The 27073-nt window shown below is 54.3% G+C and overlaps 2 protein-coding genes across 6 annotated transcripts in view; one reads left to right on the top strand and one right to left on the bottom strand.

Annotated features, from left to right (window-relative positions):
- Positions 1–4717, top strand: part of CHD2 (chromodomain helicase DNA binding protein 2) — a 61856-nt gene extending 57139 nt beyond the window's left edge. For all 5 annotated transcript variants that reach the window (XM_085308638.1, XM_085308636.1, XM_085308637.1 and 2 more), the window contains one exon: positions 737–4717. In XM_085308638.1, coding sequence (XP_085164764.1) covers positions 737–1070 — 334 coding nt within the window. In that variant the 3' untranslated portion in view covers positions 1071–4717. The remainder of the gene's footprint in view (positions 1–736) is intronic.
- Positions 4718–8708: 3991 nt separating this feature from the next.
- Positions 8709–27073, bottom strand: part of RGMA (repulsive guidance molecule BMP co-receptor a) — a 28034-nt gene continuing 9669 nt past the window's right edge. The window contains exons 3-4 of the mRNA XM_085308635.1: positions 14799–15310; positions 8709–12016 (exon numbers count right to left, since the gene is read on the bottom strand). Coding sequence (XP_085164761.1) covers positions 11306–12016; positions 14799–15310 — 1223 coding nt within the window. The 3' untranslated portion in view covers positions 8709–11305. The remainder of the gene's footprint in view (positions 12017–14798; positions 15311–27073) is intronic.

Below are 27073 nucleotides of genomic sequence, written 5' to 3'. Positions count from 1 at the left end.
TGGCAGAGGGAGATAGGCTGTGGATTCGACATTGGGAGTTTGAGTGTCAGCCTAGAGTCACACAGTGAAAAACAAAAGTTCACTAGTTGTGTGAGGCCAACAAAAGTGGCCCAGGAGTGCAGAAACTGGCCTATCTTAGCCATGTTAGGCCAGTGGCCTGCCTGATCTTAGACCCTTTGACCCTTGTCAGCAGCAGCTCAGTGATACGTAGGATTGTTGGCAGTAACAGTACTGTTTGGGCTTGCCATTAAAGGCAAGGTCAGTTGTGTTTGCCTGCAGAGTTGAGTTTGTTCTTTTGGGTTGTCAGTGACTGTTGCTGGGCAAGGCTTTCGTTCTGCTGTAGCATCTAATTGTTTCAGGCTTGGGCTGCAGCAAGATTCCRTGTCCTCCTGGTAGATCTCAGCTAGGTGATGATGTTCCCCTTTCGCTGCAGTCCCAGCCAGGCACCATGACTTTGCTCCTTCCTTTGTGCTGTATGCCATCTGCTCCTTGCTAGAAGCTGCTTATGCATGCCATGCAGCAATAGATAAAGTGGTTTGCAAGCAACTAGATTAGCCTGATAGGTAAACATGGAGGTGTGGTTTACTAGTAGTTTATCAGCCTTTTCTAGGGCTATGAACTTGYTTAACTGTGATGTCCAGGGACAGAAATACTCATCTTTTGGTACCTTGGAAAGGGGAGGGCTGTATTAACACCACAGGGAACCAGTCTCCATTCATTTATCTTCTCTTTCCAGGCACCATCATGATTCCAAGCGTCGACGATCTGATGAGTTCAGGCCTCAGAATTACCACCAGCAGGATTTCCGACGGATGTCTGATCATAGGCCGCCCATGGGATACCATGGCCAAGGACCTTCGGACCATTACCGGTCCTTCCACACAGACAAATCGGGAGATTATAAACAGCCTCTTCCTCCACCTCACCCTGCAGTGTCGGACCCTCGCTCACCCCCATCTCAGAAATCCCCTCATGATTCCAAGTCACCCCTCGATCACCGGTCACCCCTGGATAGGTCATTAGAACAGAAAAATAATCCAGATTATAACTGGAATGTACGGAAAACATAAAGTGACCAAGAGGGGAAAGTGTACGTCTGAAATACTCGGTCTGATGCAACAGCGGCTGGTTTCTCAAACCAGTAACCAGAAACTCTGAACATGCTGCTATCATCTTGCTGGGTCAAGGAGGATTTTGGGGGAGCAGGTGGAGGAAAGTTCTCCCTAGCTCTCCAYTCTGGTCTGGATTCGGTTTCCTTTCCTCCCTTGTCCAGTTGAACATTGGAACCAGGCTTGCTGCCTGCTGGGAGGATTGGGTGACATCCTTTGCTTTGGTTTTGTTTCCCTCGGTCTGATGGACCTGAGTGAATTTTTCCTGGCCACAGAGTTTCCCCAGAACCAAGAAGGTGGATTGATGCTGCTTAGATTGTGCAGATGGCTGTATGCCTGCTCTGACTTGATGTTATGTGATAGATGCTGCTTTGGAATTGGGGATAAACTGATTGGGCTGGGCTTTGCGTGTAACCAGCATAGGGCAGTGGGAAGATACATATCTAAGGAGAGACAGGAGAGTCCTTCAGGAGCCAAGCTTTTCCTACTGCAGGGCTTGGCTAAAAGGGGGGCTCAACATCTCTGCAGAGTGACTCCAAAGGAGTTGAACCCATGCTGGTGACAATCCATCGCTTTCCTGGCCGCAATAGCATTTCTCATGTGTTTATCCATTTCAAGAAACTGGCTCTGCTTGAGTGCCATTGTATCCTCTGCAACAGAAGAGGTGCAGGGAATCTTCTACCCACCTCCAGGGCTGGAACTGGGTGCACCTTGGCTGCAGGAAGCTTGAGATWTGTGAAGAAGAGACAGGCTTCCTTAGTCAAGGCTTAGTTCACTTCTAAACAAAGGAAAGGAATTGGGATGAGAACAGTATTTCCCAGTGGATAAGGCTCAGGAATTCCTAACAAAACTCCTTGCCTGATGCTGGCAGCTTGGATGGTCCAGGAACTAGTACCGACCATGTTGACTGGAAGCAGCAAGGTACTAGGGCAGAAGATKGCTCTAGGCATTTGAGGATCCTGACTCTTCTAACCTCCCTGCCACTGAAGTACCCCAGTCTTTGTGCAAGCCATTTCTCTCTACTTCACAAAGCAGTAATCACAAACCTTTACTGCAATCTACGGGAGGGTAGAGCAGAGTTAAATAGGAAGCCGGTGGACCGCTGTCCAGCAAAAGGTCACCTCTCTGCCGCTGCGTTAGCAAGCAGCAGTAACTCTGAATTGGTAAATGTGGCTGCACTGGAAGATCTCCTCACTCTAAATTGGAAAAATGCCTGAGACCCTAGCACCTAAGTGAAAAGAGGGAGAGGTAGGAATTCAGGACTCTTGGTACTTAAAAAAAAAAAAAATCCTGGAGCAAATGTCTTAGGAACCCAACACAGGCAGAGGGAGAAGAATGGTTTGCAGTCCATCTGAATGGACTTCAGAGCAAACGTTTATCTAAGTATTAGAATCACAGTATATTATACGAGGAATAATGTCCAGCCTGGAGACTAATACGGTGATAGTGGTTACAGCACCAACTGATGGCCGGAAGTAGACTGGGTGATTTTTTTTAGGCTGTAGCTCTTTGTTTATGGAGTCATGTCCCTGGAGATTAAAAAGCAGCCAGCACCCCATAACATGGTGTCTGGGGATGTGTCTCATCTCCTGGAGCTCAGTATTAAAGATCAGGCTGGTTCCACGCTGCTCCTTTTGGTAGGGGGCAAATGTTGGGCCTCCTTTTAAGATGCCAGTATATGACCCTAATAAGCTGTGATGTCGCTTCCCTAAAAGATAGAGGGGAGATGGATGTTCAGGGTTGGCTTGCCTGACTTGCAGCTGTTGTGCCTACTGTAGCTAGCACTTTGGAAGACTGCACACAAATCAACACTAATAACCTCTGTGTCTCCCATTTGCTTGGTGCTGAAGGAGTTATGTTTCTTGAAATCCRTTGTGATCATGGCATGCTCACGCTGTTCTGAGCCCACTGGTTTAACTGGGCACATGTCCTGTTAAAYGTTTCAAGAGAGCATCCATGATTCGTTGCACATGGAGCAGCTGCACGACTGCCCATCGTTGTGCCACAAGACCAACTATATGCCTGGCTACATGTTTGCATTTTGCTCTCTCCAGCTGAGGTTTGCTTAACCCCCTACTGTGATACTCATGAAAGGGGTAGCCCTCTGGCTTGTGTCCCATCAGTGAGAATTTTGGCAAGCAGGAGACCTGTTGGGGGGCAATCTCAAGGCAGATGTAGAGAGACATCAAATCATGGCTTTGGGAGGTGAGGAAATGTTCTGCTCTTCTTTTTTTTTTTTTTTTTTTTTCCTTCTTTTTTTTTTTTTCTTCTTCCTAAGCTTTACACCAAACTTACCAGAAGCAGAGCAGTCTTGCTTCCATAGGAGTGAACCTGTACAGGCAGCAGTGCACTGTCCTGAAGAAGTGTTACATGTGTATTTGTGCAGTAGGAGGAGAAGGCAAGTCTTCCATGGTCTCCCTTGGAGCTGAAGGGTGGATAGGAGGAGTTGAGGTAATGCGTTTCTGCTGTGGTTTTCACTAAGGTGTGTTGAGGGGTGCAGCTGCTGCGGTGTTCAACAAAGAGGTCCTTTCTTTTCAGAGGTATTAGTTTTTAATGTGAACATGGAAGAAACCTGCTCACTCAGAGGAGCAAAGAGGAATTGTTCTTTTCATTCACATTCACAAAGCGATGCTATCGTGATGGAAAGTTTGTGCCATACGCTTGTAGCAAAAGGCAACACTGGCCAGAGCAGTATTACAGTAGGTGCAGGAAGACTTTGAACCCCCACAAGAGGGGTTGTCATGGATGATCTATGTCTAGATTTGAGCGGTTCTGCTTGTCCTGGGTTCCAGGCATGAAATTGTATGGGGTTCCTTCTAGAAACCAGGGCAACAGTAAAAGCTTTATCCATATCCAGTGAAGAGCTGCGCCTGCTGTCACGTTAGCTTGATATTAACCATATAGTTTTGTTCCCTCATGGTGAGGGAGTTTTCACTTGGGTTTGGCCTTAAACAACCTGGAGAACTAGACTGGAGAGAGAGAGTCCTCCCCAAGCACACACCTGCGTTTTCTGTCCCCTCAAAATAGGGACCATAACCAGATGTAGTCTGTTAGATGTGAATGGGATTGGAGGGTACAGGTCCACAGCCGTAACCTTCACTATAGTGTTTGTGGCAACATCTGGTACAGCTGTTCTTTCCAAAGCAGCTGCAGGATTCCTCTAGCCTCTTTGCAGGAAAAGTTGCAAGTAGCAACTTGCTGGATTTTTTGTTTTGTTTTAAAAATGATTTTTTCAGCCTAGCTCTTTTGGAAATGGTATAAAGGTATGAATTTACATGATGGAAGCCCTGCAGACTAAAAGCTGCTGCAGGTAAGTGAAGTGATGCCCAATTGAAGTGGATGCTTAACAGCTCCTTGAAGTCTTTCTGAACAGTTTTAAGTGATCCACACAAAAGTACTATTCTGCTTTCACCCATTTCCTCCTGACCTCCACCTCCCCACTGGGGAGAGAAGGACTCTTACTGTAAAATTGTGGACTTTTAAACCTGTTGACTAAAAACAGTAATTAATATTAATTTATATTTGTGAAAAAATGCCACTGTCCTAGTGATTTCTGATGTAAATATGTTGTTTATATAGTATGTATTAAATTTTCCTACATTGTAAAACTGCTGTACTTTTGATTCTTGTATATTAAAAAGTGTTACTGAGATTTTCAGAAGCTCGCCAGCTTGGCGTGTCTGGTGGTGTCCTATAGTCCTTTGATAAATTACAGCCAGGCTGCAAACGCGGCACATGTCTTGCAAGCGCAGAGTGAGTGCTTAAAACTGGCAGTGTCATGGGATCTCGGGACCCATCCTCTGTAAGCCGTAGAGGATAGGTATTTTCACCATGCAGTTCAAGTCCTCAACTCAAGTTCTTCCCGGGTGTTTTATATAATTGCAGAGTCTGCGGTGATAAAGGAGTAATACAGAACTGCTTYGGAGGGGAATTTTCAGCTGAGTAGGAGAAGCCGTGTGTTTCCTCTCCCATTGCCACCAGGATTTCACCAGGATGGGACCAACTTTGTATGTTCATCCAACATCCATCTTCTGGATCCCCGGGGATGCGTAAACTTTCCGACGCTTTCTGGAGAGAGTTCCCTCTTCTCCGCGAGGTGCTCCCCACGTGTCGGTGCAGTTCTCTGCACGGTCCCCAGCCTCTGTGGGGCAGGTATGCCCTTCTCCCCGTGCCTGGGGAACGGCAGCGCGCCAGCTTGGAGCGCAGGCCGTTGGGCGAGGAGCGGCCGCGTCCTGCGTGCTGCAGCCTGTGAGCTGCTTCGCTTTGGTCTCCGGCGACTTTGTCCTCCTCCTGTTTAATCTGAGACGCACACGCAGTCCGGGCCTCGCCAAGACGCAGTGCGGAGGTTGAAGCCGTTCCTCCTAAGTTACAAGAGCTCATTGTAAAAAGGGCTTTTACTTTTCACACCTGTAGCCACTGGATTCGGGCCTTTCCAGCCTCCCTCGCTTCTGAGCGGAGCCAAGTTTCAGCCAGGAGTGAGGTTTCACAGCTGAGTTATGTGCCCCTGACAAATGGATTTCCTCATGGAAAGACTGACCCAGCTGCTCGCTCCAGCGCTTTGGCAGGGAGCAGCGTCTCCGCTCGCGAGAGGCCCAGGCGGGCGGCGCGGGGGGCGAGCTGAGCGCACGCATCCCCGTGGAGGGGACGCCGTCGTAAGGAGCAACCGKTGTGGAGGACACCAGCCTCTGGTGGATGATGTCCAGGATCACCCAGCCAGCGCAGGCTCTCGCGGCATCAGGGTGTCCGGCGGTGTGCCCTGGTGGTCTTTCCTAGGCAGTCACGAGCAAATCTGGGAGAGGAAGGGGTGGGTGGGGAGGGGAAGCCTGCTCTGAGATCCAACACGTCGCTGCGCAGCTCGGCTGGAGCAGGAGCTGGGGCTCCTGCGTTCAGCTCGGCCGCTGCCCCGCTGTTTCGGGGTGACCCAGGCTCCTGGCTGCTTCTGGCCGTTCGCAGCCCGTGTGGCGAACGTGGCCCACAGCCCTTGTGTCCCCAGACAGCCAGGGCCGCCCGAGGGGGTTTTGTTTTAAGAACGGGTGCTGCAGTAATTGAGTGTTGATGATTTACAGTAATGGCGACCTCTCCAAGTCGGTGGCGGGAGCGGGCTGGGCCTTTTGCTGGAAAGCAACCTGCCGGGCCGAGGTCCCGCCACCGTGGCGCGGCGCGTGCTCCTGTTGATTACGGGCAGCGGCGTGGCTGCGGCTGTTCCTGTGCATTTCCAGGGCGACCGCGCGCTTGGCTCGCCCGGCCCGGGGGGGAGCCGCCGGAGGTGGCTGTGCCCAGGGTGCACCTGATGGGTCCRCCTGAAAAGGGGGATCTCTCTAATGCAGCGTGGATGTCATCTGCTACCCATGGGACAGCTGGAGAAACATCAGTTGGACGCGGTGGAACAGGTCAGATTGACCCCCTGRGCCCCTGCAGGGACCCTATGGGGAAAAATTATCCCTTGGCCCAAAGCAAGCTACTGCACCCTCCAGGTGGGCCCCGCTCTGCGCCGAGTGAGCACGTCCCCTCCGCAAGGACGGCCGGCTCCCAGGCGTCCGGCAGCTGCGATGAGGCTGTGTCGACGCCGTAGCACTCGCTGGAGCCCTTCGAGCCCCGTCCAGCTYGCCGCCGTTGGCCGTGTGCAACGAGGGGGCACACGCATGGCGAAGGGTCCCGTCGCCCCCGAGGTGAGGGCAAAGCCTCGGAGGGTGGGAGCCCCCCAGCTCTGCTTCTTCAGGCAAAGAGGTGGCCGAGAAGACCTTGGTTTTCAGTTCACGCCATGCCAGAGCTGACCCTCTAGAGGGCAGCCAGTTCCCGGCAAAAAGCTGGGTTTTGGTGAACTGTCCTGCCGAGCCCCAGACRCTGGAGCGTGAAAAGCCACCGCACCGGTGGCCCTGGCCGTCCCTGCCCGACCGGAGCTGTCTCCATCCGACATGGAGCTCCTGCACGCTCCCTGCCAGCAGCTCCCCAAGGGCTGATGGCCCAGCCATGGGGTGGCCTCACCTGTAAGGCCCTCTGCATTAGGCCGGATGGTAGTGTCCTACTCACCCAGGAGGTTCAGCATCTCCTCGCAGTGGCACCAGACGTCTCCTGACAGCAGGTGAGTGGCCAGGGCCAGCTCAGTGCATCTGCCTGGGTTCAAGACCTGACCTCACTGGGAAGCACAGGTATGCTCTCACCTCTGCTCGTCACTCTGGACACCAGCAAGCAGGTGGGAGGCCACTGGTAACCTCCTCCAGGCTAGCGGAGGGGGGGCAATCCCAGGCTCTCCTGCCAGCCTTGCAGCTTTTACTTGACCTTGCAGTTTCAGCTCTCGTGAGCGGGTGCCAGAGCACAGCGGTGCTCCTCATCTGGTGGCACGGAGGGCGTACGGGAGAGCAGGGACTAACAGGGTGCTAACTGGGAGGAGGGTGCCAAGGGATAAAGTGCGGAGCTGTGGGGAGGAGGTGATGGGGTTTGGCTCTGTGTTCTGCTCCTTCGTGCTCTGATGCTCTCTCCAAAGTTGGATRCTCATTCTGAAACCTGCTGAGCTCTTTCTGAAGCGTATACTGTGCTGTTTAGGGACGATGAAATGGAGCAGGCCACATTTCTGTCTCAAGTCTCTGGAACTGGGTGTTAGGGAAGCTGGGGTGATTTAGGCTGCAAGCAAGCAACGTACCAGCGCTGAGAGGCCAGCGCACTCTCCTCTTTGCTGAGCTGATTGCTAGGGGCCAGGAGGGTTTCTCCACTACGGAGGTGCCGGGAGGCCCTGAGCTATGTCCTTGCATCTGCCCTGTCCTGGAAGGGCTGGCAGTCCCCTTGGAGGGGAGCATGGGGCCTTCGGCAGGAGGGTGCTCCTTGGAGGTTCAGGATGGAGCTGGGGCACCGTGTTGGGGCTTCTGCCCACCCCAGCTCTGCCTTCAGGCAGTGAAGAGCTGCAGCCAGCCTGTGCTCTGCTAAAATAGAGGCCCTCACTACAGGTGAGGGAGCGGGACCTGCTCGGGGAGCAGCCTGGGCGCAGTGTTGGACTGCTGCACAGTGGCTGAGCCCTGGCGGGGCTCCAGGTTTGCTACGCCTCTGCCCAAATTTGTCAGAACAGCATGTCTTCTGTCCACAGCGGTCTCTGTGTTGGCCTTAACAACCTCCTGGCCCCAGCTGCAGGGGCACAGAGTCCTTGAGCTGCTTAAAAAAGGAAAATGAGCACAAGAAAGAAAAGTAGCTTTGGTTTCCTTCTTCAGAGGGCAGTAATAGACTCAATTTGGGCTGAGAACCGAGTCTGAAACAAAGGTGCTCAGTCCCGGGAGTCCGTGCTGCCAGGGACTGAAGTCAGAGACAGCATGACAGCTCTGGAGAGTGATGCACAGGGCAGCCAGGATCTGCGCTGCTTGGCCTCAGGAGCGAGGAGGGGAGGGAGACTCGATCGTCTTGTTGCTGCAAGTTTGCTTTCTTTCTAAGGTTCTGAGGACTCTTAAGTTACGCGATGAGACCTTAGGGCAGAGACGAGCAGCTAAGGGTCCGTGGGTTGCACACTGTAGAAAGCTACTTTAGTGATCGTGCAGAAAAGGCAGTAGATACCATTCTCATCCTCAAAGACAGACAGCATGATACAACACAGAGAGAACAAAAGAGACCCACTAATTTATTGTCAAAAAACCTCAAACTTTACTTGCATTTCTCTCAATAAATAATTTACAGTCTATACACACGGTGACACTCCTGTGGGTCTGAACACAGGGAGGAGATGGGGAACCTTCTTCTCACAACACCCCTCCTCCTCCTTGCCTATGTATATATTTTTTTGCTGTTTCCAAGTATTGGGTGTCTCTTGGCCACACTTCACCTTTAACCAGAACTGGGTCAAACACAACCAAAATAAAGTGCTTCACTGTTTGCTTCTAAAATAGGGATACCCCAACCACTGTACTGCAGCCGACCACCACTGGAGCGCTCACCTGGAGAGGGGCACTGGGCCATGAGATAATGACAGACTTTTCTAGGCTGGAAATTAGCCCCAAACCACAGCGCAACATGCCTTAGCRTGACCGCTTTTTAGGAAGCAGAGGTCGTACAGGAAGTACTGACCCATTAGCATGCTGTGGCACGGCTCAGCCTGCTTTGAAGAAGTGCCAACTCCTCAGAGATGCTTTGCCTAGTGAGGTTATCTATGCGGTACTAGATTGAGAACTGGTCTCCTTTTATCCAGTGACAAATTTTAGCTTTCAAAACTTGCATCTCCAGTTCCTAGGGGAGACAAAAATTTGGCYCTTTATTTAGGAAAGGGAAAAGAAAGGCCTGAACTTAGCTAAGCAATTAGTGCATTGGGAAGCTGCCACCCCAGGCAGCATCAAACCGTCTAGTGCTACGGTCCAGTGGTTGGTCTCAGTGCCTCCAAACTGTGGTATCTTGATTTTAAAATCTCCCTAAAYAGAATATCTGGGGCATCAGCAAACAAAGCAAGGAGCAAAGTAGTAAACACATTGTTTTGTTTCTTTTCTTTCTTTAAACATTTAAAAACCAATTACATCTCTTCATCTGTACAGTCACACGAGATCAATGCCAGGGCTCTATATATTAAAGAGACAATATAAATTACATCCATTGACACACTTTTGCATTTCTCTGCTGCTTTACAAATGGAGCTCTAGAGCTGTTAGGACACATTGAATAGTCACATTGCGTATTTACATCAGGCTGCCTCTTGGCGCCGGTTCCGACTGCCAAATGTGTAGCCTGTCCCTCTCTTTTGGTGATAGCTTGTCTCATTGTACCCAGAGACCACCTTTGAGAAGAGGAGCTGCCCCCATGAGCTATGCATTGTTTGGGGCTGGTTTCTGGGAACTTCCCTCTGAGGAAAGAAGGGGAAATCCATAAAGAGGTCTCTGAGACGCAGACCAGCGATGGTCTTGCTGTTTGTTCAGTGAGTGTTGAGGTGAACCACAGAGGAGCATGGGGAAGAAGAGACAGACAGTCTACACTGCAAGGGGAAGGAGATTACTGATGGTTTCRAGCCAGGGAATGGACTTTTGGGGGCATTTGGGGAGGGTCCTCTGCTGCATCCYATCTCCTGGCTGGACTTCTAACATTGCCCCATTTCAGATTCAAGCCCAACAGGGCTTAAGGTGCAACTGGTCTGAAATGGGGTAGCAAGTCAGGCCCCCAGGACTAGGAGAAGAGCAGAGACCTAGCAGCAAACAAACAGGGAGTGAAGCTCTTGCTCCGCTCCCGGGGCCCGGCTGGCTCATGGGCTTCCCTTGCAAGCGCTCAGGAGGRGGTGCAGGCCCCGCCGACGGCACAGGGCTTGGGAGACATGCAGATCGGGTCTCCCCACTGACAATCCTTTCTGCTGCCCATTTTAGGGGAGCAAAGAGCAAGCAGCACAAGGAACTCCTCCAGTGCTGGGCAGAAGTTGAAGAAACTGCTTGTACTGGCCAGGTTTCTCCTGTCGCAATCAAGAGTCCTCAGTGGGTCTGAACACAGACGTTAGGCAGCCAGGAATAAAACCTACTGAGAAAATCAGCCAAGTGATCAGGGTAAAATAGGAGGTGCCCTTCGAACCACAGCAAACACCAGGCAGGACTTGAGGAACGTGTCCCCCCTGCGCCCAGAAGCTGCCTCATGCCCGCCAGCTGCCAGAGCAGGACAGCCCAGCACCAGCAAAGTGCCGTGCTGCTTCTCTTTGCCACCTGCCCCTTCACACCGGTGCTCGCAAAGGAGCAATGTTACACGRAGAGCCGGGTGTGCAAAACGGGCCGCTGAAGGGGCTGAGCACCTTAACAGCACAGCAGGAAAACGAGCGTGGCACCCAGCGAGCGGAAAACCTGCCCCCGTCTTGCTTCCTCGCGGGCTCAGCTCCCCTAACACAAAGCCACGGTCACGAACGCCAAAATCACAGTCACCACAAGCATTTTCAGTACCACRAGGGAGCTCTAAGAGGAGGCAGGTGCTCCCCAACATCCATACTACTGGGAGGAGGAGGAAGACAGGGGGAGGTGAGGAAGAACCAYGTGAGGTATAGTCCAGCAAAAACTCCTAACTGGTCCTGGGGGCAGCACGTTCCTCCCAGGCAAGAACTGGGAAGCGGAAGGGCTAGCACTGAAGAGAGGGGCTGAGATTTGAGGAYAATCCTTATCTCCCAGCTGGATCCACTATCCAACCTCTCATTGTCCAGCACCGCCGTCGCGTCATCCCTTCCTGCTCCCTTTTCCCCATTCTATGCGGCACGTAGGAGTAAACATCTACAACAACCCTAACCAACACTGACTCAAACACAGCAGTGCTGCCCAGAGGGCAGGGAGGGCCAGAGGACGCCCTGAGGGAGCCGCATTGCCAGGGACGAGGTCCCGTGTCCTTTCATAGAGGTGCAGTTTGTCTTTATTGGAGTGAAGCATCTTCACGTCCTCAAAGGCATAATAAGCAGCCAGCATGAAGTTGACGTCCCCCGTGGTGAGGAGGTCGAAGACGCAGGACTGGAAGTAGAGGTCCTCTATGGGCAGCTTTTCCTTGCACTTGGCTGTGGCTGTTTCGTACGTGAAGGCCTCAGGGGAGGCAGGGAGGCTGGGCCCCTTCCTACGAGTGCGGCCCTCTGTGGCCTGAGCGGAGCGGAAGGTCTGGAAGTCAATCTGTTGGTTAAGTGGGCAACCGTGGAGACACAGGTAGAGGCCTTGATTGTCCCTGTCCTCCACAGCATTCACCACCTCCTCCGGCATTCGCACGGCGAAGGTGAGGTACCGGCCCACCTGTCTCACCACGATGGTGGTGCCAATGTACTTCGCCTGGATCTCAATGTGCTGGCCTGAGACTTTCTCGGTGATCTTCAGGCTGTTGGCTCCATGTTTGTCTCCGCCATTCTTGGAGCCATCGGCAAAGGCAGCAGGCAGCTCATCCATCTCTGCCTGGTACACTTTCTGGTCCACGCACTCCTGGAAGCTCTTGAAAATGATGGTGAGCTGTAGAGGAGGAAAGAAAGGAACAGTTACTACAAGTGCTGACAACCCAAGGAATATACAGCCACCAAGGCATATGGGAGTGGAGAATCAAGTCTGCTCAGATCCTTCAGGAGCAGGGGCTTCAGCTGATGGCAGGGAGTTCCTCCTAAGATGCGGCCCCATCCTCCCTCGTCCATAAAAGCAAAGATACCATGCAAGCAAGTGGCATAGAGGCAAGAACCAGAGGTGAGACTGAACCTRAACCTACAGTCTGAATCTGAGCTCTTATCTCCTGACCCAGCACAAGAGCTCTCTTGTAGCTGGGGCTTGTGTGGAGTACCATGAATTACAAGCTTGTCAGGGCATGCCTGTACACTAATGACCATCTTGCCTTCAGGACTTGGCAGCTGGCAGGGGAAGATGAATCCTGACTCTCCTGAAGGTGGTGAAAAGCCTCTATTGGCTCCCACAGCATTTAGACCTGAAGGGTCTGGCCTCCTCCCTTCCCCACCCCGCTCGTAGACAAACAGGGTCTGTTCCTCTAGACCCTAGCAGACACCATGCTCCATCGTAAGCACATAGACATGTGTTCCTTCCTCACGTTCGACTAGGGATGCCTTCCTGTGGAGTGATGCTAGCAAAGGCTGAGCCCAAGACAATTCCCCACTCACAATCTAGGCTCAAACTTGGGTCACTTCCTGGAGTAGGTGACTTCACTGCACTTGCTCTTCTCTTGCTTACTTGGCTCCAGCAGGCTGTGCTGGAGGAAGGCATGATGAAGAGGAGGAAGAGTAGAGTTTGCTTGCAGGGGAGAGCAAGTTTGCTCTTCCTTTTGCACTTCTTTCCCCGAGGGAGAAGTGGRAAAGGGAGCCCCTTCCCTGCATGTAGACCCACAAGGAGGACCAGAATGAGACTGGCTGGAGCTCTGTGAGGGGGGAGGGCCAGAAAAGAGATGGCTCCAATATCCGCATGTAAGCCACAAACTCCACAGTCCAACATGGCAGATATGCCTATAGGCCGGATATAAAGTGAAAAAAAAATGAGACTCCCCTAGGACCTCTGTTCCCAATGCTCTGGCAAGGGGCCAAGAGCAGCTGTGTKCAGGGCCATGGCGATGTCCCTCTCCCACACACTTCTCTTCCAAGGTCCCAGATGCTCCCAGCCCTGCAGCAGCCCTCATATCCCCACCTCAGCCATTTCCTGAGACATCAGTTTTCCCTGGCTTTCAGGCTACACTGTCACTTGAATTGTCCTTCTGCCACCTCCTCTGAACTCCAGCCCTGCCTGCTGCTGGAAAGAAAATGGGTAGATCAGAGGCTGTTGTGCAAAACCACGAAGAGCCCCATAGTCTAAGAGGCTCCTGTCCTTTCCAACAGCACATGGTCCTCTAGCCAAGGAATTACCCAGTAATTCTTCACATAGCTCATGCTGTAGATCCTATGACTAATCTCTCCTCACCGCAAGCTCGTGAGAGAGATAAGGGGAAAAGAAATTTGTATAAGATAGTGGCCATCCTGGGATTTAACCTAGAGATCTCTGGTCCCAGGGAGCCTCAAGTTCCTACCTCTCTCAAGCTCGATTTCTTTGCAAGGCTTCGGCCTCCTTTCGTCTACCTCTCATTTGGTAGACGAAAAGAAGTTGAGAGCTGCTTTAAGTATTCTTTAAGGAGGTTTATTAGGGACAGATCAAAACCAAAATGCTAGTCCCATCTTGCTCTGAGAAGGTCACACCTAGAGCTGAAAAGAACTGTTCTGAATTTGTCCTTCGACCTCATGGTTGCCAGGATATTTTGGGGCTCCCTGTTTCTCAGCACTTCTAGGTAAGATGCAAAACTCCATCAGAACCTCTTCTGGCCTGGCAGGGAAGCCCAGCCTCCCACTCTGCCCCAGCTGATGTGCATGCCTTGACGCCAAACCCTGGCAGCCTGAGCTTTTTAACAGCACATCTGTGCTACAGCATACTATAACCCTGGTTATGGCTGTAATGGTACTACAGAGCAGTGTTGGGCCTGTGGGAGATGTTGGGTAATGGGCCAAGGCTGCCAACAGTCATCACTATCCCTGTTCTGGCAATGATTGTATCTGCTTGTGTGGGAGCTGAGGCTTTTCTCCTCAAAYGTTGTTCTCCAAAGCCAAGGTGCAGCTACATCTCGTTTAAACCTCCAGCAACTTGCAGCAGGCTACCAGCCATTCCTGGTGTTGGTCTGTTGTGCTCACTCTCTCACCTGCTTTGCTCCCAGACAGGGTTTTCCTGCTTTGAAGGACTCAGGGGGCTGCATCCACCACCCAGCAAATGGATGACACCATAGGGACAGAAAGGGACAGGGACAGTGAGGTTGGGTGATAGTGGGAGACAGTGGGAGACAGTAAGCACAGGAAAGGTCCGCTTTTGATCCTTGCATGGAAAGAAAGTGATACGAGAAGTGGCGTGGGGTCTGTCTCCTATTACTGGCCTCATTCCTGGTCTATTTATTTACAGCTATCATCTGGAGTCCTCCAAGACGGAGCCCTCCACTCCTTTGGCCATGACTGGCCTCTGAACTGCACCATCTCGGCTTGCTAACCATGAAGGGGTCTCAGGAAGAAAGCACGAGTCATTCAAAGGAAAAGCAGATCTGGGAGCAGAGGAAGGGGAGTCAGGATAAGTATCTGAGACTCAGGGCCACTCACGAATTCAGAGAGGTTCCTGCCCCCTTCTTATTTTCCTCAAGGAGATGTGCAAACCGTGGAAGAGACAGATGGTGGAAAGCAAGGCCATTCAGAAGTACCTCCTACCCTGACCGCCCCTGCTCACAGAGCCTCACCTTGCTTGTTGCAGTAGCTGTGGAGCCAGGCAGCACCGGTGTGTTGGTGACTTGGACGTTCAGGTAGTTATTGTCTATGAGCGGCCAAGCCCCTTGCACCTTGCAGGTCTGGAAGCTGTCTGTGAATGTCCTGAGGTGGGGGTCTCCAAAGAGCCCACAGTGAGTATAGTTCGGAGTGGCCGAGTGTTTGTGAAAGCTCTTCTCGTAGTGGCAGATTTCGGGGCTGTCGGAGCGCTCCTGGCTATCCCCGGGGGGCAACGTCCGGAGCCGGGGCTGGGAAGTGGGGCCATCCTTAGAGCAGTTGTGCTGCACCATGAGATCGTCTATGCCATGAACGGCGGAGTGGTAGGCCAGGTCGCCCCTGCAGGTGCGGGCCGTGCGGCGGGTGCAGTGAGCGTAGGCGCGCAGCGCCGTGCAGAACTCGGGTGCCTCCTCCGTGCCCAGCGGGTGAGAGCCAGAYGTGGCTGCCCAGAAGTCAGAGTTGCACTTGAGGATTTTGCATGGAGACGTCACTGCAGAAAGGGAGAGGAGGAGGGGAGAGAAAACACAGTGATCAATATTCAGATCCCTGCTCCTGGCTGGTATCTCCCTGCACACGGGGGATCCGGCTCTAGGCCCAGCAAAAAGCCGTGTCTTTCTCCCTCGACCCAAGCTCATGACATTGACTCCACCACATGATGGGGCCTCGGTCACCGGACGTGTCCCTCTCACATGACTCAATTCTCACGCATCAAAGCTAAAGAAATCAGCAAGATCTGCCCYACTTAAGGCCAAGAAGGGAAAGAGCATCTAGCCTTTAGATGAATCCTCCCGAGGGAAAACTAGGATGGGGAAGAATGGGATGTATTCATTAGCTGGGATAAGGCAGGATCATTAATTTTGAGGGGAGATGCAATGGCGTTTCTAATGCCTTTTGCAGGYTTGACATTCAAAACGCTGTGTTGCCAAAAAAAAAAAGTAAAAAAAAAAAAGCATGAATTACTGTGCACTGTGTTCRAACTGACTCTGCCATGACAAAAATGTGCGCGCCCATCCTTTGATCCCTCTGCAAGCACGGGGAAGCCCAGCCCTGGCACTGTGCTCCAGGCACTCCGCGATGCACAGAGGTACAGCGTGTGGTCGAGGAGGCTCTGTCAGTGCCTCGCACAAGCACMGCTGAGAGCTTTTTGCAGAGGTGCTGGAAACCACCCAACCTGGCAGATCTGACACCACCAAGGCAGCCTCAGCTTCGTGAATAAAGACTCCAAATCACAMGCTTGACCCCATTTCTCTCTTGTAGCTGTTTGTTCCCCCTTGTACAAACCCTTCTCTCACTACACTGGCTTGAGACACCTCTGCCCTGACACCTCCTTGCAAAGCCCCAGGACCAAGCCCTCCTTGAAGCTGGGCAGTTCCCACCAAGGTCAGCTGCTTCCAAAGCGCAGCTGAGAGCGGGGAGGGAAACGCAGCACGTGGAAGGACAGACACAGGCACTTCCCCGAGAGCTATGGGGCGCCCGATCTACGCCGAGCACCCTGACGCAGCGGTGCTCCCGTGGCATCATCAGTGCCGGGAATGGTATGTGCTGGGAGACAGCCTCCATGCCCCCACCTCCACGCTTCAGAAAGCTGCACAGAAATAAGGATATCAAAGGAAAATGTGAGAAAGAAACAGGCAAGACCCTAATCAGGCTCCAGCCTCAGCTGTGTGGGTGACAGATCAGCTGCAAGCCAGAGGTCCCCGAGTCATCAAGGCTCAGGCTCCCAGYGCGCCGGGACCTACAGGGCAAGACACTGCACAGGGCAGCCCTGATGCGCTGACGCTCCTGCAAAGGGCTTAAATGTTGCTTGCAGCTTAAACACCAGACTGAAAGGGCAGAAGTGATCCTGAGAGCTTGGAAAAATACTGCTTTTTCACGGAGCGTGTTGGGCAGGTCAGTAATTCTCCAGGGCTCCCAGCACTACGGCTGCATCCCGCRCGTGCTCGGTGCACCAGCAGGGCCAAGGGCAGGGGAAGAGGCCGGATCTGCGAAGCTCTTGCCGAGAGCGGGTGGACAACCCGCCCGCGGAAACAGCGGCGACGGCAGCGGGCTGGGGTGGGGGCGGGATGGGGAGCGCGTGCCTCTGCCCTTCGCAGCGAGCGTGGTGGGGAGCCGGGACGGGAGCCAGGCGCTGCTCGCGCAGGGGACCCGGCTGGCCGGGGCTTTTACCACGCTCAGCCTCGACTCGGCGGGGGCCCTGCAGCCTGCTGGCAAGCTGGAGCAGGGCAAAGAAAATCTGGATCCTTCCCTTCCCCGCCAGTGTCTGCTCCCCAGGGCAGTGTGGCTTCCCTGGAGCGGACCGGAAAGCAGCTGCGCAGAAGCCCACGGCCTTCACCGAGCCTCCCGCAGCCGTCGCTCTGCCTCCGCCAGTTCGGAGCCCAGGCTCACACCACCTACAGCGCATGGTGTTTTCCTTCCCCTCCTCTTAATCAGCCCCTCAGAGTGCCTGGAAACTGGATGGGATCAGCCACCAAACGCGACAACAGCTAAAAAAGCCCCGCTTCCAGATGCTTTTGCGGTGCCTCTCGCAGGCGGACACGTATTATTCCAGTCTCGGGGTTTGTTTAGCAGGAGGCTGGCAATGCACTTGTGCCAAAATCATTTCAGATTTGTTTAAAAAGAAAGTTACAAACCCCAGCATTGTTTCAGGGACAACAGTATGTTTTAGTTTTAAACATTCTCTTGTAGTGCTGGAAACCTAAACATAGTCAGTATTGGAAAACCAGGAAGGGGGAACGAGGCTATAAAACACTAAGCAGTTCTGCTTCAAGAAACAGCCTGTCTCCACTCTTTCCAAAAGGAGTGAAGTGCAAATAGGAAATGGTGACAGGTTCTTCACAGTTTTAAATTTCGTGTTTAATAAACTCAGATGCTAGCAACAGCACAGAGACCATAGGGTTTGTTTCATCTTGGCAGCGTCCAAATTAAAACTGCAAGAAATCTTGTGGAAAGCCCTTTGTGGTCGTCTTTAACTGGTTGTTAGCCAGAGGTAACTAGATAACAGTTCTTGAYGCAGAACCTGGGCTCTGTTATCTCTTAGGCCTTCTACATTTGCGGGTCGGGTTTACAATACTCATTACATCATCTGCCTCCCTTTGCAGCCCCGAGACTGTGGATTTCTGCCAAAGACACATTGCTTAGCCGTGGGCTTCCCACCGCAGGCAGCTGATCTGCGATGGCAGCGCGGTGCTCCGCGGTTCTCCTATGTGAGCGACACTAATGTTACCACCAAACAGGAAAGCCCGGCTCCCCGACGGCTCCCCCCCTCACTCCGGGAGGGTTATGTATGTTCGAAGGGAGCTGTCCCACTGCGCTACAGCTAGAGCAGTGTCAGAGCTTGGAGAAGGTGGAGTAGAGGYGCTACTCGAGCCAGCTCTTCCGAGAAACGGTCGCATCAGCCCAGGCTATCACACACCTGCCCCCGTACCGATAACACTGTCGGAGMGACCGGAGCAAGCGCGTTCGCTGGCACGGGGCAAGCAAGCAGGCGGCGTTGCAGGGTGAGACGCTGAAGGTGTGGGTGTGGGTTCACCGGGGCGGAAAACAAGGAAATGCCATCTCACTCCCGCTGATGACAAACTGCATAAGCACAACTCTGTGAACTCTCCAGGACCCTCCCGGTGGAAGAAAGAAGTCAGGAAAGCATGCAAAAGCAACACAAATGCCACTACTGCCKGCTACCCCGTACGACCGTGGCACCAGGCAGTAGGATCTTTGCTGTCTTAGTAGCTGTGCCTAAAACAACGTGCGAGGGTGCTCCGAGGCGGCACACTGGCACCATGTCATAGGGTTTGARTTTTCAGGAGGAACAACGCTGCAGCATGTTGCTCTTTAAGGGCACGCTTCATTTGCTTGGATCGGGAGACGTACACCGTGGGCTGGGGCAGCATTTGCTCCAGACAGAGTGGGCTCTGTTTCAAGCTGCTGGGGAGGAAGATTTTCCTGTTGCCTCCGAGCGACAGCATTCCCGGTGAGACATCAAACTCCTCGTCTTTGCGGAATGAGCGTGGAGAAGGTCAAGGACACGGGGACGCAGCGGGCAGCGAGCCTCCAGGCTGCTTTTCCCTGCAGCGCCGATCGCCAGGGCTCAACGCCGAATGCAGCCCACTGCCGAGCACGCCACGCKGCCGCATGGCCCGTGGGTAACTCATGACTTTATAAGGTGCTAACTTAAAAAAAAAGAAGGCAGGAAAGCTCATCTCTTCCCTTCCTAGGCCTGAAGGGGGAGCGTTCTTCTTAAAGATGCTATCGCTCCGGGTTTGGCACACGTCCCCTTGTGCCATTTCGCTCGCGGCCCCATATAAGGCCAGATCGCAAAGGCCAGGTGCYGAAGTCGCGGCACGCGCCGATCCCGGCCGCTCGCCTTTGCTTTCCCYGCCGCCTTCCAGCGGGTTCGGAAAAACGCCGGCGCCTCGCGCCGCGCTCGYGAGCGGCGCCGGCCCCTCCGAACCTCTCCCTTGCCGCGGCGGGCGCCGAGGCGAGCCCCAATTCCCRGGGGAACGCGGTCCCCGCGGGTTTCGCCGGCGGGGCTCCGCGCGGCTTTGCTCCTGCGACCTCTGCGCAGCGGCCGGCTCTCCGGGCGCGCTGAGCCGCTCGACGCGGCGGTGGTGCGACGGCCGGGCTCACGCCAACACCTGCGCGACTCGCGGCCCGGCGAGCCCCGTGGCCCCGCCGGGAACCCGCGCGGCGCGACGGCTCTGCCGCAGCGAACAGGACCCTCTCCCCCGGCCCTGCCGGCGCTCCTTGCCTTCTCCTCGCGTCCCCTCTGGCAGCAGCTTTGGCACTGCAGCACACGCTCATCTGTGCCCGTGCCAGGGGGCTATGTTTATTCGATTTCACATAATCTATTTTCCATCTACTCACAATGGATCTGTTTTTCAACCACAGATGACTTAGCATGGCAACAAACCCCCTCKCCAACACGGAGCCTGCAAGTCTCTYCCAGGAGCTGGGTAACAAGCTTGGACCTGGGTGCCACCATCACCCTTGTCTATAGCAAATGGCCCCTCGCCCTGGGGACAAACCAGTATCTCACACTGGTGGCTTCACCTCCGGCTAGTCCAGCCTCAGCCTTCTTCGTGYCTTCACCTTCTGCTTTCAAGCAACCTCAGGTCCCTGCACAGTGTGGACAGATGTTGGAGGACAGGCTGGGACAGAGAGCAAACCTGCACCCGGCCTGCTGCTGCTGGCCATTACTTCAATTGCCTGCACTGATTTCTCAAGACCAGCAGTTTTGGAAAGTTTAAGGCCAGAAGAAAGCATTAATTTGCCTGGTCGATGGACAGTCACCCCAGCATTTAACTTAGTGACCTGTGTTTGTTCAAGTGCATATCCCAAATATCYCAACAGGATGTCTCGAACCTGAGCGGAGTCCGTTCTGAAAAGCCACCACTTCCTTCAGTAGACAGTTTGGARGGCTTATGACCTTTACAAAACGCGTGTCCTGATTCTGACTGGATTTTATCTGACTTCATTGTAAGGGCATAAAAAGAACCAGTGATTTTCTCCAAAGCAGTAAAAAGTCCGTTAGTAACCAGTATGTTTCCCTCAAAGTTATTTACACACTGCAGTCAAGTCACTTGTCAATCCTTTAGATAAGCTAAAGGGTTTGCACTTTTAAGTTCTCACTGGAAGGTGTTTGCCCAGCCCCACAATCAATGCTGCTGCCTCCCTCCCCCCCTTCAGTTTTCCAGCCTCCTTTGCAAAATCCAGTACCTGGACAGGCAGCGCTGGTGGCCGTGCTCACTGCCCGCCTCTTTTACACCCTTGGCGATCACACCTCGTGTTGCAGAGTTGCGCTGGAGCGCTTGCGCCAAGCCGCTGTTCTGCAACAACCTTCTCAAGAGTTCCTGGTGGCCAGGAGAGCATTCCTCCGGCCGACCGACCTCCCGTGGGCTGCGTGCCTCCTTCCTCCGYGCAGCAACTCGCACTTGGCAACATTAAAGCCGGGCTTGTGGCATACGGTGGACCGGGGTCTCCCTGCTCTGCCCTTGCCTACCCACCAGCTCGCACGCTAGCCGTGCGTTTTATCAGCACTGATTTCACCAGGTGGCTAAGTGCTTCCGTTCCCCACAAAACCTCACTTAAAACATCCCCACTGGGCAGTCACTTTCTGCGACTGGTCACAACCTGCTTAATCCTTTCACCATTTGGTGTGTGCAGATCCCTGATATTTCGACGCTTTTTTACTACGCGCTGCTAAATCGAACGTGCAAACGTATTACATGAGTGCGGCGAACTTTAACAGCCAAAAGGCTAACCTCAAATAGTGAAATCAAGTTTGTGTGACAAGAGTTGCTTTTCAGTTATGTTGATTGCTTTTAATTACATAGTACTAGCCTTTTAATTCCTTATCAGTGCACCCTGTTTTCCTCTGGACTAGTGTCAGGTTACCTGGACTACGTTTATCCAAATCACGCTCTTTCAGAGAACTAGCAGAGAATCAACAATTCTCCCGTTCCTCTGTAATTTCTCTAGTAATAAGAATTACTGGAAATTAGTTTCAGCAAGCCAAAGACCCCCTCAGCCAATTCTTTTAAGACTCTTGGGTGCATGTTAACCAGACTTGTTAATTTTAAAATGTTCACTACTAAAAGATGTTGTTTCATATCCTCTTGGTTACTAACGGGCTGGAAAGTATTTCATCACCCACATGTGATGCAAATACATCATCCCGTGTCTTTCCAAATATATGGATTGAAGTGTAGATATGCGAGTCTTACTTTTTTTTTTTTTTTTTTTTTTTTTTTAAGAACCCGGTAAAATGTAATTACCTTTGGCCTCAGATCTGAGCACCTTGACTTAGGCTCCTAAACACATATTTATTTAAGTAATCTAAATAAACATATTTATACTGACACCTCAATAGGAAAAACATGATTCTCTGAGGTGCTAAATACCAGCAACTTCAACCAACCAACTTCAAGGAAATTTGGGTTGCTCCTGGGTGGACAGCAGTCACCATTAGTGCAAGAATGACTGGAAAAGAGCTAGAAGTCATATTGCTCCTTAAAAAAAATCGCTGATGGGATCCATTCCATCAGGATTTCAGGAGTAAAATTTTTCAGGAGTAATTTTTACTTTTCCAAAGTAAGAATAGAGTGGATTGACTACATCCACCTTTGCCTCAAGCCCTTCACCTCCAGCACTACCATTCTGCAGCGAACCCCCATCGCAGCAGGGAAGTTTAAATGAGAAAAGCAGCGTTAGCGGTAGGAAAGAGGCAGGAGGGGGAGGAACAGTTTGTGTGTGCGCACAGGCACACGCTTAACAGCGGAGGGAAGAACTGGCTGAAATATATAGCAACGTATAAATAATGCATTGCTTTAACAGCTAATTTAATGCATTCCTGCTGTGACGGCGCTGGCGTGCCCGGGCGCCTCGAGAGCGCGGTGCAGGCTGCAGGGCGCGTGCTGGGTGCGCGCTGCGGGCGCCCGTGGAGCGGTGCCACGGCAGATGCGCGCTTCGGTGCCTAGACCGCGTGCRAGTTTTGTTGCACGGGTCGACCGGCGTCTTGGCACGCTGCAGAGAGGAACGAGCCCCGAAGCGCCCGTTCTGCCGTGCGGAGGGAGAAAGCAGCCCCCGCGGTCCCACCAGCACTGATGGATGGTGCTTCCCGAGCAGGGGCCGGCTACGTTTCAGCCGGGGGAGGCCGAGGGAACCACGCGGCGAAGAAGAGCCCAGTGGCCATCTGACCCAGGCAGTGTGAAAGGATTCGTGCACCATGGCAAGCGCTGCGCTCCTCCAGCGACCTCCTTTGAACTGTTAATCAAGCACAATCTTGCAGAATAATAGCCTGATTATTATTGCCTTGTTTGCATAACAAAGAGGCCCAATAAAACTGATTTGACTGGGCTCAGAGGGGGTGTGAAAGATCAGCCCTGAGAAAAGAGCTGCAGGAATGCAGCAAACTGCTCCAAAGCCTCAATCCAGGAAGAAAGACAATGCAATTTGCCATCAAGAAAAGCCCAATAGACCAATAAATTACCCATGTGCAAAGGGATTAGATCAGGTTTCAGTTGCACTGAGGTGGGGGGAGGAGGATCAAGAGGAGGGAACAGAAGGGGAAAAATAAACCTGACTCTCTTAAAGCGCTGGCGCTCATATTTTGCAAGGGTGTGCATGGAGAGGTTCACCCCAGAGGGGCCACCTCCATCCCCTGGGCTGGATTTTGCACTCTCTTCCGCTGGYAAAAGCAGCAGATGCATTAAGCCCGGGTGAAGGGCAGGCTGATGGAGTTACTCTAGATGTGCGGTGGCRTATCTGAGGGCACACTTCAATCCACGCAGGCTCTCTCTTTTAACCCAGTCCTTGTCCTGCTCAAGAGGATGCCAGGGAAAGGCTTTCTCCGGTTTCTTTATGCCAAAAGAGGGACACACAGAGAGTTTTCTCATTTCGACCTGCGTCAATCACTAAAGCATCTGGAGGACCTGCCACGGACAGCTCCCCTTTGCCCCCAGCGCACAGTTCACGGCCCCGCATCTCTCCTTGCCTGGCGGCACGGGAACACAGGGCAAGCATGGGCAGGAAAAAAAGCAGAGTCAGTGTCTTCGCCAGCTAGGGCACGAGCTGCGGGATGCTGTAAAAGAGCCCTTGACTGCTCGTGTCACTTAGTCAGCTCTTTCGGCTCYGCGAGTCACCTTACCGCGGCCCCGGCATGCTCTGCAGAGGCGACGGCGCCTCTCCGCAGCCCCCACCCCGCCGCCGTCCGGGGCCGGGATTGCTGCKCCGCGCTCACCTAGACGTACCCTTGCTGGGACAGCAACCGGGATCACCGATCGACCCCCCCACTTTGCTCTTAAAACTTAATCCTGGYGCTCAGGGCTCGGCGTTGCTGTTGCAACAGCTGCCGGTGCGTTTATCGTGCTCGGCAGAGGCGGCCCGATCTCGAGGACAGCGCGTGCGCCTCGTCCCACCGCGGGTGCTGAGGAAGAGGAGCAAGGGGAAGCCACCCGGGTCCCGCCCCGTGCCCGGCGCGACGCAGAGCGCTCGGCCTCCGCCGCCGTCTCCGGCGGTGCAGGAGGGTCCCGCGGGCGCTGCCCGGGGCAGCCTCGAGCAAGGCTTCGGGGTTGGCAGCCCCAGATCCCAGTGCTTTTGGGTGGTGCCTTCCGCACCAGAGCCTTTTTCCCAGATCGCGTTTCAAGGTGCAACCAGCCACCCACCACAGCCCTGGGGCCCCTCCAGGCGTGGCAGCGGGTCCCTCTCCCTCCTCCTCCTCCTTGCCGGGCCAAGGCAGGCAGCAGAGKCTGGGGAGGAAGAAAGTGCTTTATGCTTACAGGTGTGTATTCCCTCTAGGAATAACCATCCCAACTGTGCTCTTGTGCAATTGCAGCCCTTCAAATGCTGAGCTAAATGAGACACAAAATGAGGAGACGGAGAAAAGCCTGGAGCACATAAATCTAGATGAAGCAAATTTATACAATTAAACGCCTGCCAAAAAAGACTGCGGCATCTCCATCGGAGGCGTCGATTTGAGCGTGGGGCTGGGGAGGGGAGCGGCGGCTGCCCGTCTCCTGCAGATGTCCTGCGGCCCCGCACAGCCTATGGACAGCTCGCACCAACGGGTGCCCGGCCTCGCGTCCACCGGGCCYGTCGCGGATTCGGGGACCGAAGCAGTCACCTCGACTTCGGAGAGCAGCCCTCCCCCTCGCGGGCGTGCGCCCAGCACGGACCCTTGCACCGCGTGCATGCACCCTGCAGACACCGAACTCGCTCCCCGCGCTCGAGCGCCCGTGGAAGCAGAAGACAGTACCTGTCCCTCGGTCCAAGCCACAGGCTTCCACACGTTTATCTATTTTTAAATGCATCTCATCGCTAGGGCCCCTGGGCTCAAGTTYTAATGTTAAGAGAACAAGTCACTTGCTAACTGAAAGACCCCCCAAGCCTGGCRTCTCCCGCTGCACCCCACGGCCCACCCGGGCTCCTCTGTCCCGGTGAGGAGGCGCCCGCTGCTTCGTGCCCACGAGGTCGGTGGACGCGGCGGCAGGGTCTGCCCCGGGGACGTCCCGCCACGCGTCCTCCTCCCCTCGGAAAGGGCTGGTGCCAGAAGAAAAGGTGGCTAAACCCAAACGCCCTGGAGCATCGYTAGGGGCTTTGGGGACCTAAGTCAACATCTGTGCAGAGAGGACAGGAAACACCTGGGACTYGGGGGAAGCTTGTGCTCTGCCTGACCCCTGGAGCCCCCCATGGGCGTGGGGAAGAGTTTTCCTTGCCTGGAATTAAATCCCTCCATTCTCATGCAGCGGAAAAAGGGACTCAACAGCCCTTCTGGCGATCCGCCCCGAAGGACTTAGCGTTCCCACATCTGCAGGGAAGCCGGCCTTCGCCCGCCCGAGCGCGGCCGCGGCCGGGGCGCGGGGCCCACGGCTCAGCGGGTGCGCAGCAGCCGGCTTGTGCTCCCGCGGCAAGAGCCCGGTGACTTCATCAAGGCGATGGCATCTGGTTTTGCCGTTGGCCATAATTCAATCCTGCCCCTCGCTGCAGGAATTTTTAGCTGGCGGAGCGGTGATTTAGTAAGCCGGGCTTTGCACTCGAGCGCAGAGCAATCTGCGGGCTGCARTCGAACACCTGGTTGTTCTTAGAGCTCAGGGACGAGGAAATAAATATCGCGGGGATGGGAGCTCTTCTCTTAACGCCGGTGGTTGCCGACTGCAGGTTACAGAGCTTTCYAAAAGCCTTCAGGAGTGCCCCCCCTTACAAGTGTCCTGCTGGTGTCATGCGGAGCCAGGCAGGGCTCTGACACACGCCCTACAGTGTTGAGACCAGGACCAAGACCGGGACCTGGACCGAGACGGGGACCAAGACCCCTTTGCCAGGACRCACGGAAAAAGGCCTGAGCCCCCTCCCATCACTGCTGCATCCCCCTCCGCTGCTCCCAAGCCCCCCGCCGCCCCGTGCAGCCCTGCCACCACCAGCAGGTTGGCGCAGAAGCCAAGCGAAGCCCCCGGGTTAGGAAGCCGTCGGAGCGCTCGCACGTGCACGGCTGGCTGGGTGCAGGCGCGCCGGCCGCGGAGGTGGAAACCTGCTCTGCTGCTGGCATTATCAACCCTTGGCCACTCGCAAGATCCCCCCGTTCCCACTAACCGAGGGCCTGGAATCTGGAGAAGGCAATTTCAGAAAGGGGGGGGAAGCAACACACCCAGCCCACCTGCACTAAAAAATACATCTCCTTCCAGCCCCAGCATGGTCTCGCTCGCAGAGAACTGCCTCCTCCACGCCAGAGCCCAGCTTCAAGCGAGCAACGAAACAAGACAGCCAAAATATTCCCAGGTTTACGTTTGACTCCCTGCTCCAACAACACCCCCCCACCGGAGCGAGCAGCCCTCCTTGCCGCCGCCTTGCCCTGGGTCCCCCCAGCCCTGGGAACGCTCCCCGGGCTGCCGGTTCAAGCGGCGCCTTTGGGAGACGTTGTTGTAACAGGCTCTACGCCCCCCCTTCTCGCTTTCAGCTCCAGGCCGGGCTCACGTCCTCCTGCCCCGCYGCCGCCACGGAAGCCGTTCGCCAACCAGTCCCATGCACCTCCGACAGGGCCGGATCCTTCTCCGGAATAAACCACACTGGGCTGGGGGCAGAACATGCTGCTTTGGGGGGTCAGCAGCGTGGCACGGCTGGAACAGCAGAGGAGAGCCGGGAAAGCCGGAGCAGCAACAGCGCCCGAAATCCCGGGGGGGCGACACCAAGGATTTTCCACTGCTGGTTGGATACGAAAGCAGACAACTCAGCAGAGCCCATACGGGGAGGCACAAACGGGGGGCAACCAGCCCCCCACCCCACCCCCCCGGGACAGCAGGGTGCCGGGGACTGTCGCAGGGCGCTGCCCTGCCCGCGGCTCCTTCCAGCACCAGCACCGCCACCTCGGAGGCGTCGAAGGCTGGACCCGTCCCGGGGGGCACAGAAGAGAGGCATCGGGGGKCGGGGGGGGTGAAACGGTGCGAGCGGGAGGCAACCAACCGTGGGGCGCGCGCGTGGGTCCGGGAGCCGAGCCGCCCCCACGGGCAGCCCGCGCTGCGCCGGCGCCCCGCTCCCGCCGCCGCCGGATCGCCTCGTTTTGCCAGTTCTTTGCACCTTATTTGACTGCTGAAGGCAGAGTCAGACAAAGCAGCCAACCAGCTCCCGTATCAAGTTCTTTCTTGCACCGTAAATCTCAAAGGCTCAAAGCTTCCACTCAAACGCTCCATAAAGGGAGTTAAGCAACACGTACTGGATCGGATCAAAAGTTCCCAGAACCGAAAAAAAATAGAAAACCCACAAATGTTTT

Source organism: Rhea americana, unplaced genomic scaffold (genome assembly GCF_003343005.1).
Source record: "Rhea americana isolate MKP2758 unplaced genomic scaffold, rheAme1 scaffold_28, whole genome shotgun sequence".
NCBI lineage: Eukaryota > Metazoa > Chordata > Aves > Rheiformes > Rheidae > Rhea > Rhea americana.
The sequence above is the reverse complement of the archived record's forward strand: the minus strand, read 5'-3'. Positions and strand labels throughout refer to the sequence as shown.